A 10,000-nucleotide genomic window follows, 5' to 3' on the forward strand; every position below is an offset into this window, starting at 1 on the left:
GTATTGTTTGCAGTATTTAGTTTTAACATTTTTGCTCCAGACACTTCCGTTCCCGCTGCTGAAGATGATGCGGAGCTGATGTTTGCTGCATCACAATGTGAAGCACAACTAACTACAGGTGTGGCATATGACACAAATGCATATATTTTAAGTATGTTTTGTGAAAACACACAGGATTATTTTTTAAAAGAAAATCAACATTTTTAAATATGTTTTGTTTACAATACAGAACTACATCAGATCATGCCTCAAGCGGGATGCATTCTTTGAGTGCACTTCTTCAAACATTAAGGTTGTCTAAAGGTGTCTGTGTATTTATTAGCGTTTTTTTTTTTGGAACTAACCCATTGTTGAACCATCACCGGCAAACTTTTTCTCACAGCTTGCTTGTCTCACTCACTCTTTAGCTCCCATTGAGCAGACAGGATGGTGGAGATTCATTGTTTTAGAAGAAGCGCCATCTCACATTTTCTTTTAGAATTAGCATTTTATCAGGCTCCTATCTTAATGTTCAGCTATTTCACTTGAATGGTAATGAAAATAACCCATTCATTGCTATTACTGTAAAGTAAAAAGAAAATTTGAGATGGCACTTTTGGCAGTTAGCACTTTTGAGATAACAGAGGTTTTTCCTTACTCTATCTGTGTGCATGCTTCATGTCAGTGGGCATTTTACTGAATTGATCACACCTCATCTTCCTTACTCCATTACATCTGATCCTCATTCTCAAAGAGCTGTACCGATTCCATATTCATTACATCAATAAAATGTACACTGTTCTTTGCTTCTTAACACCATTTTCTTTGTTGCTATTCCTAAATATAATCATAATAATTATTAATACTTGTCCAAAATTACTGCGTCGCATGCTTGTGGGCTGCATTTATGGCATTTTACTATCAAATCCAACAGTCATCCTTATTTTATTTTTGTTACTGTTCACTCAGAGGCCTGTGCCGGTCCGTCTCCATCAGCCGAAACAGCAAGAACACCAGATCTTCCACATCATCAGCCATCGGCTGAGCTTCCAAGCCACTGGAAAGATCATCTTCCACCTTTCCAGCATGAGTGGATCCGGAACACACTATTCGTGGCCAACCTGCGAACCGGCAAGCCAGAACTAGTGTGCCAGCTGAAGCTTTGGTGGCATCCTCCTCAGCCCCCTTTAATTCACACTCAGCCACCCGCCTCACCTGACCTCTTCTTCTGTCGGCCCCTTTTCTTATGGATGCCGCTGAAGATGTGGTTAATTCCTCTTGTCTGTGTTCGCCCAGACTGTGGTAAGCACAGACTGACAGCGGCAGGACTCTACCGTACTGTGCGCAAGGTCTTAGACAGGTGGTATGACCTTGCCACTGAGTATCTGGAGTGCAAAGGCTGCAAAAAGAAGTATCCCGCCTGGTCTGAGGACATCTTAGGACTGCTGGATATGGGCCACCGCAGTCAGTTTCCAGCTTTGCTGACATACAGGTAATTCATAATGACAATCATTCATTAGTTGGCGCTTTTATTGTGTTAAACTTTTAACAATCAAAGCATTTGCATGATTATACTGTTGTTTCCTTAGATACTCATGTGACAACAGGGTGCTGAGGATGATGAGGGAGAGGACACTGGGCAACAGTGTGACTCAGCTTTACAAGAAGCTGATGGAACAACACAGTGAGGCATGGACACAGCGTGTCCTGCAGTACCTTACTGCCTGTGAACCATTCACAACGTCCTCCCTTGTGCAGCCTCCTGTGTTTGCTGAGCCTCCTCTCTTCCCTGCCCTACCTAAACCTAAGTGGCTGTTAGCTGTGTACGCCAGGGATGTTCTGGGGCGAATGCACGAGGTCAAGGCCAAAATTACTTCTATCTTTGGTTGTGTTCTCAAGATGGACTCCACAAAAAAGATATCACAGCCCTGTTTATATCATAAATTTGCCTGATATGGATATATGTGCATACATAATGTACACAGTTTTTGACCCTTTTATTTTTCTCAAAAGGTCACAAAGAAACTTGCCGGTGCTGCTTCAGGAACAGCTGCCTGGTGCACAAATGTTGGGAATGAGCATGGTCAAGTCCTTGTATCTGTTCTGACAGCCGCCGAGGGACATGGACTGGACTCCATGGCAGCTGGCCTCATGAAACGCTACCGGGAGGCAGGAGAGGCTGCCCCAAAAGTGATGTACGTGGACAGAGATTGCTGCAGTCAGCACGGCCAGTCTTGGGTGAAGGTCATGTTTTCAGAGTGGGATGAGCTTGAAGTGCGCCTCGACATCTGGCATTTCATGCGGCGATTTGCTGCAGGTGTCACTACAGAGGCTCATCCGCTTTACGGCATCTTCATGGCACGTCTATCCACGTGCATCTTTCAGTGGGATCCAGAGGATGTGGCTGCTCTTCAGCGTGCAAAGGTGGGTGAGCTGGCGGCAAATAAGACTGGCCCCATCTCAGAAAAGGTGGTCAGTGCTCGCATTACCAGGAGAGAGTTGGCACTGCACTGCCGGAGGAGGACCAGGGGTGTGGAGGAGACCACCAGATTGATTGGAGCACTGATCGATCTGTTTGACAGTGCAGACGGGAAGGACACTCTGGGAGTTCCTCTGCTGGACCACGAACGGATCCGGCAGATTTGGAAAGAACAGCGGAAGCACGTGCAGTGTTTCCAAGACCCAGAGAACTTTCCACTCTACATGAGGAAGGGGACACTGAAGAAAGGTGGCGTGGAGCTCTGCTGCTACAGATGTGCCCGTGGCTCTACATCCTTGGAGTCATTCCACCTCCACCTGAACCGATTTATTCCAGGTATTACATACAAATCGATTCCTAATTTTTCTGTAAAAAATATAAGCACTGTTACTGCTTCCATTAGTTTAAAGTAATGCATCTCCATTCCTCCTCCGTGTCTACCCGTGACATAAATGTCAAACTTTACTGTATTATTACATTTATTTTCTGTCTTGGCTGAAGTTATGAGTTATAATGACATAATATATAATGATATATGTATTACAAGTAACCAGTTACTTCATAGCATCTCAGTAGTTGTACATAGCCTGTACATATGTGAGAAATAAAACTCTTTTTTGTTTTTTTTACTTTTAGGAACCAGTGCCAGTGATGCGCATTTTCAGGCCTATCTCCTCGAGGGCTTGATGCGTTGGAATGATGACCGGATGGAAGACGCCATAAAAGGAGCATCCTCCATCCGGTCATTTGGCAGAGCCATGAAAGAGGCTGTGGACCGGCTTAGCCTAACAGTCTTTGGGAAGCCCTGGGATGAGCGCTATCGCCCTCCTGGAGCATATACAGGCAAGACATTTTGTATATCTGTATAATTTTGTCTATTTAGCATTTAATGTACTAGACAAAATATTGAGACAATTTTAATGTTCCCAATTTATTCTTGTAGGTGAATTGCTGGGAATGGAGTATCTTTACAGCCAGACTGGCAAAACACTGACTCCAGTGCTCCAGAACCCCGAAGAGGAAGACAGGCTGGTGGAGGAAGTCAATGACCAGGACCTGCAAGATGAGGGATTTGGGGAAGAGATAACGGAGGACATCACAGTTCCAGTGCTGTATGAGGATGAAACCCTGCCGTGATCTCGTGATCAGCCCCTCATCTTTACCTCTGCCTCGGTCTCCAACATCACTGGCTGAGCCATCCACATCTTCTGGTGGAGAAGGACAGCATCTTGCCCCTTTAGTGCTGTCGCAGCCACCTGACACTGGAAGCAGTCTCTCCACTGAAGCTCAGGTAAGACACTTTGAAGGCTTTATATACTTCCAATCTTGTTTTATTTCACAAATTTTAACATTCATTTTCATCTACTAGGGCGCAGTCATTGGACCCGATGGCATCGCTGGTTGGGACAAGGTTCAGGATTTGGCTGGTTACCTGGTGAGCCTTAGTGAGGCTCCTTACCTCACTGATCTGCAGGTGACCGAAGCCATTCAGCTATGGACAGCTCTCCCTGACATTGACAAACAGCGGGTCAACTATCAGCCTCGACATCAGCCTCCGCTGACACATGGGCGCTTTAAGGCACCGAAGCGGTCAGGAGTCACACCGGGTGTGGAGAGTGTCAAACGGTGTCTGATTGGACATCCTGGGGGTCCAGCACAGTGGCCCAGCACCAGCCGCTTGGTTGAGGCCATTTGTATAAAGCTGTGTGCTTTACACAAGTCACCGACCAAGAAGTCCGGAGTTAGCATCCCCAGGTGGTCTAAAATCCTCTCAGATTACCACCACATCCGAGACCTGGTCCTCAACAGTCGCAGGCTGATGGATGAAACAATGATCCAGCTTTTTGAGCTAAACCAGAGGACACTCATTCAGTGGTTAGCAAAGCACATTATTTGCTTAAAATTCAGTGAATTCTTCTAAACATATCTATAATAAAAGTAATTAATTTTCAGGTTTCAACGGCGGCAGAAGAATCAGGAAATGAGTGTCCTCGCACAGGGACTGACTCCACCTGACCCAATTGCTGTGGCTGATATGCAGCTTCCTCCGCCGAGGGAAAAATTGAATGAAGCGCCATCGACATCAGGTCCAAAGCATAAATTCATCCTTCCGCCAAATCGAGAAGGACAGGCTCCTCGTTTGCGACCAGGTCGACGGCCCGCTGCTGCTAACAGGGAGTGCCCCATCGCAGCTGCCCCCACAGCATCAGGAGATGTGCAGCCCATTTCTGCACCTGGGTCATTGATGGGCACACTAGTCCTTAACCCTGACATGACTGTGTCAATGGTGATTCCGTCTTCTGGTGCAGGCACAGCTCTGCCTGCTCCTGTGTCTGCTGCTTCTGTGTCTGCTGCTCCTGCATCCCGTTACACCCAAAGGAATAGGCGCCGGCGGGCGCAAGAGACGGAAAGTGGAGTTTGTAAGAGGAAGTATCTGCGGGGGGTTAATTTTAACAAGTGCAGCAAATGTGGGCAGCCCAAAACTAAGGAGTTTGGACATAGCCGGTATGGTAGTGCCACATTTTGCTTGCATGCTTCAAATGGCAAGTCTTTAGAAGATTGGTTGGCAGAACAGCGCCAGCAAAATAAACCCCAAACTCCACCTCCTCAATAAGTTTCAACTTTCCTGTATATATTTCATGGGCCAACTCGTTCATATTGTCCTGTATATTTGTTGTGTATATCAAAGGCCCAAGCGTTCATATTCTTCTGTATGTAAATATATAAATATGTGTGTCTGTCTGTCTGTGTGTGTGTGTACTCATTTCAATGTGGGTGTGTTTTAATTTTATTTTAATAAACAATTTTACATTCGAAGTGTCTTTATCTCTGAAAATCAATAAAATCATATCCCACACATTCAATAAAAGAAAACCATTTTGAATAAACATTTTTATTTAACCATAAACATGTAATATGCTTTAATAATGATGTCTAAAACTATGTAATTGAACATATGATAACTAAATGAAGGCGCAATTGATTGATTGCAATACACATGTAGTCGACAGGTGGCAGCACGGCTCAGGTGAGATTGACCTTGTCGATCAGCTAGGGGTTCGAGGCCAGCAAGTGGAAAGTGAATTGTTACACATGTAACTAAAACTCTTACATAACGCACAGGAATTTAACCCGAATATTGTTGCAGGGAAAATTTGTCGACAAATATACGTTTTCTGCATCTTTTCGCATGCGCAGGCGGGCGCAAAGATTGGGCCCCTTCTTATGCTAAGCAAGCGCTCTACCATTTGAGCTAATTCCCCTGCTGCTAGGAAACTTGTGTCGAGGTGCATTAACGAGGAACAAAACCTGCTTGTGTTTTGTGACTGAGCATATGCGCAAGTCCCAACGCAACAACCTTTTTTTGCACCGGTGAGCCTCGACGGGTATTATATGGAGGGCTAAGAAGTACAAAGGAAGCCCAGAAAGACACTGACGTGGAGAATGCGGGCGTCGATCCCGCTACTTCTTGCATGCTAAGCAAGCGCTCTACCATTTAAGCTAATTCCCCTGCTTTGTGTCCAATGATTTATGTTCGTTTCGCTCATTGAAACGGGAAATACGGGTGGTGGAAATACCTTTCGCATCGGGCTGGAAATCACTATGGTTCTTTATTGTTCGGCTCGTTGGTCTAGGGGTATGATTCTCGCTTCGGGTGCGAGAGGTCCCGGGTTCAAATCCCGGACGAGCCCTCCTTTAAGCGCTCCACACAAGGCAGGACGTACTTAAAGGAGCGCTATGCGGATCCGAAATAGGTGGTTAGCTCAGATTGGAGAGTGTTACACTCAAGATTTGAATGTATATTGATCGATCCTGGGTTTTGGCAAGTTTGCCTGTGTCCATCGCTTTGCTCTCGCTACCAAAGAGCTCTTTGACCTCATCAGACCGAGCAGCCTGTCCTCGGTAACCAGGCGGGTCATCTATCACTTTAAGTCGCATTCCATTGTGTAATGATTAGCACTCTGGACTCAAATCTCAGCTGGCCTTCTCATTAGCAATTGCTACTTTTCATACTGACAACAGGTCGCCTGTACTCAATGAGCCAAAGGTCTTTACACCCAAGGGAAAGCGGAAAATACAGCTGAACAAATTGGCCATGTCTGAGACGTGCATGTGGTTGCACACACACACCAAAATTATGATCTAAAAACATCTGGGCATAGAGATTTTTCTTGCCCAGGGCGAAGGACTTGTTTGTACAACTGCCCAACAATAAGGGGTATATGGCTTTTCGTGATACTACAAGAAAGCAAAAAAAAAAAAACACGCAGCACAGCACACGGGACCACTGGCTTAATGAAAATGCAAGTAACTATGCAAGAAAACTTGTGGAATCTCAAGTGACAACTCCATTGTCTTTGAAAGTGAAGCTCCTGCATCATGTTGCTCTGGGTAAAAGCTAGACACATACCATACGGGAGACTCTTGTTATATGTGTCGAGGTGCATTAGCGAGGAGCGACACCAGCTGGTGTTTTGTGACTGAGCATATGAGCAAGTCCCAACACAACAACCTTTTTTTGCAGCGGTGAGCCTGGACGGGTATAATAGGGAGGGCTAAGAAGGAAGCCCCGAAAGACACTGACGTGGAGAATGCGGGCGTCGATCCCGCTACTTCTTGCATGCTAAGCAGGCGCTCTACCATTTGAGCTAATTCCCCTGCTTTGTGTCCAATGATTTATGTTCGTTTCGCTCATTGAAACGGGAAATACGGGCGGTGGAAATACCTTTCGCATCGGGCTGGAAATCACTATTGTTCTTTATTGTTCGGCTCGTTGGTCTAGGGGTATGATGCTCGCTTCGGGTGCGAGAGGTCCCGGGTTCAAATCCCGGACGAGCTCTCCTTTAAGCGCTCCACATAAGGCAGGACGTACTTAAAGGAGTGCTATGCGGATCCGAAATAGGTGGTTAGCTCAGATTGGAGAGTGTTACACTCAAGATTTGAATGTCTATTGATCGATCCTGGGTTTTGGCAAGTTTGCCTGTGTTCATCGCTTTGCTCTCGCTACCAAAGAGCTCTTTGACCTCATCAGACCGAGCAGCCTGTCCTCGGTAACCAGGCGGGTCATCTATCACTTGAAGTCGCATTCCATTGTGTAATGATTAGCACTCTGGACTCAAATCTCAGCTGGCCTTCTCATTAGCAATTGCTACTTTTCATACTGACAACAGGTCACCTGTACTCAATGAGCCAAAGGTCTTTATACCCAAGGGAAAGCGGAAAATACAGCTGAACAAATTGGCCATGTCTGAGACGTGCATGTGGTTGCACACACACACCAAAATTATGATCTAAAAACATCTGGGCAGAGAGATTTTTCTTGCCCAGGGCGAAGGACTTGTTTGTACAACTGCCCAACAATAACGGGTATATGGCTTTTCGTGATACTACAAGAAAGCAAAAAAAAAAAAACACGCAGCACAGCACACGGGACCACTGGCTTAATGAAAATGCAAGTAACTATGCAAGAAAACTTGTGGAATCTCAAGTGACAACTCCATTGTCTTTGAAAGTGAAGCTCCTGCATCATGTTGCTCTGGGTAAAAGCTAGACACATACCATACGGGAGACTCTTGTTATATGTGTCGAGGTGCATTAGCGAGGAGCGACACCTGCTGGTGTTTTGTGACTGAGCATATGAGCAAGTCCCAACACAACAACCTTTTTTTGCAGCGGTGAGCCTGGACGGGTATAATAGGGAGGGCTAAGAAGTAAGATGGAAGCCCCGAAAGACACTGACGTGGAGAATGCGGGCGTCGATCCCGCTACTTCTCGCATGCAAAGCGAGCGCTCTACCATTTGAGCTAATTCCCCTGCATTGCCTCCAAAGATGCATGTTCCTTTGGCTAATTGAAACGGGGCATACAGGTGGTGGAAATACCTTTCCCATCGGGCATGAAATGACTTTCGCTCCTCATTGCTCGGCTCGTTGTTCTAGGGGCATGATTCTCGCTTAGGGTGCGAGAGGTCCCGGGTTCAAATCCCGGACGAGCCCTGCTTTAAGCGCTCCACATAAGGCAGGACGTACTTAAAGGAGCACTATGCGGATCCGAAATAGGTGGTTAGCTCAGATTGGAGAGTGTTACACTCAAGATTTTAATGTCTATTGATCGATCCTGGGTTTTGGCAAGTTTGCCTGTGTTCATCGCTTTGCTCTCGCTACCAAAGAGCTCTTTGACCTCATCAGACCGAGCAGCCTGTCCTCGGTAACCAGGCGGGTCATCTATCACTTGAAGTCGCATTCCATTGTGTAATGATTAGCACTCTGGACTCAAATCTCAGCTGGCCTTCTCATTAGCAATTGCTACTTTTCATACTGACAACAGGTCGCCTGTACTCAATGAGCCAAAGGTCTTTACACCCAAGGGAAAGCGGAAAATACAGCTGAACAAATTGGCCATGTCTGAGACGTGCATGTGGTTGCACACACACACCAAAATTATGATCTAAAAACATCTGGGCAGAGAGATTTTTCTTGCCCAGGGCGAAGGACTTGTTTGTACAACTGCCCAACAATAAGGGGTATATGGCTTTTCGTGATACTACAAGAAAGCAAAAAAAAAAAAACACGCAGCACAGCACACGGGACCACTGGCTTAATGAAAATGCAAGTAACTATGCAAGAAAACTTGTGGAATCTCAAGTGACAACTCCATTGTCTTTGAAAGTGAAGCTCCTGCATCATGTTGCTCTGGGTAAAAGCTAGACACATACCATACGGGAGACTCTTGTTATATGTGTCGAGGTGCATTAGCGAGGAGCGACACCTGCTGGTGTTTTGTGACTGAGCATATGAGCAAGTCCCAACACAACAACCTTTTTTTGCAGCGGTGAGCCTGGACGGGTATAATAGGGAGGGCTAAGAAGGAAGCCCCGAAAGACACTGACGTGGAGAATGCGGGCGTCGATCCCGCTACTTCTTGCATGCTAAGCAAGCGCTCTACCATTTGAGCTAATTCCCCTGCTTTGTGTCCAATGATTTATGTTCGTTTCGCTCATTGAAACGGGAAATACGGGCGGTGGAAATACCTTTCGCATCGGGATGGAAATCACTATTGTTTTTTATTGTTCGGCTCGTTGGTCTAGGGGTATGATGCTTGCTTCGGGTGCGAGAGGTCCTGGGTTCAAATCCCGGACGAGCCCTCCTTTAAGCGCTCCACATAAGGCAGGACGTACTTAAAGGAGTGCTATGCGGATCCGAAATAGGTGGTTAGCTCAGATTGGAGAGTGTTACACTCAAGATTTGAATGTCTATTGATCGATCCTGGGTTTTGGCAAGTTTGCCTGTGTTCATCGCTTTGCTCTCGCTACCAAAGAGCTCTTTGACCTCATCAGACCGAGCAGACTGTCCTCGGTAACCAGGCGGGTCATCTATCACTTGAAGTCGCATTCCATGTGTAATGATTAGCACTCTGGACTCAAATCTCAGCTGGCCTTCTCATTAGCAATTGCTACTTTTCATACTGACAACAGGTCACCTGTACTCAATGAGCCAAAGGTCTTTACACCCAAGGGAAAGCGGAAAATACAGCTGAACAAATT

The 10,000-nt window shown here is 46.0% G+C and overlaps 1 protein-coding gene and 4 non-coding genes across 5 annotated transcripts in view; all 5 read left to right on the forward strand.

The window, feature by feature from the left end:
- LOC130420422 (uncharacterized) overlaps nucleotides 1-2,558 on the forward strand; it is a 3,750-nt gene extending 1,192 nt beyond the window's left edge. The window contains exons 3-8 of the mRNA XM_056747705.1: nucleotides 41-118; nucleotides 949-1,209; nucleotides 1,276-1,471; nucleotides 1,569-1,836; nucleotides 1,993-2,403; nucleotides 2,472-2,558. Coding sequence (XP_056603683.1) covers nucleotides 41-118; nucleotides 949-1,209; nucleotides 1,276-1,471; nucleotides 1,569-1,836; nucleotides 1,993-2,403; nucleotides 2,472-2,558 — 1,301 coding nt within the window. The remainder of the gene's footprint in view (nucleotides 1-40; nucleotides 119-948; nucleotides 1,210-1,275; nucleotides 1,472-1,568; nucleotides 1,837-1,992; nucleotides 2,404-2,471) is intronic.
- Nucleotides 2,559-6,078: 3,520 nt separating this feature from the next.
- trnap-cgg (transfer RNA proline (anticodon CGG)) lies at nucleotides 6,079-6,150 on the forward strand. Its single transcript has one exon. It is a non-coding gene; the product is annotated as a tRNA-Pro (tRNA).
- Nucleotides 6,151-7,226: 1,076 nt separating this feature from the next.
- Nucleotides 7,227-7,298, forward strand: trnap-cgg (transfer RNA proline (anticodon CGG)). Its single transcript has one exon. It is a non-coding gene; the product is annotated as a tRNA-Pro (tRNA).
- Nucleotides 7,299-8,381: 1,083 nt separating this feature from the next.
- On the forward strand, nucleotides 8,382-8,453 carry trnap-agg (transfer RNA proline (anticodon AGG)). The gene has a single exon. It is a non-coding gene; the product is annotated as a tRNA-Pro (tRNA).
- Nucleotides 8,454-9,529: 1,076 nt separating this feature from the next.
- On the forward strand, nucleotides 9,530-9,601 carry trnap-cgg (transfer RNA proline (anticodon CGG)). Its single transcript has one exon. It is a non-coding gene; the product is annotated as a tRNA-Pro (tRNA).
- Nucleotides 9,602-10,000: the final 399 nt, after the last annotated feature.

The sequence above is a fragment of the Triplophysa dalaica genome, chromosome 5, assembly GCF_015846415.1.
Source record: "Triplophysa dalaica isolate WHDGS20190420 chromosome 5, ASM1584641v1, whole genome shotgun sequence".
NCBI lineage: Eukaryota > Metazoa > Chordata > Actinopteri > Cypriniformes > Nemacheilidae > Triplophysa > Triplophysa dalaica.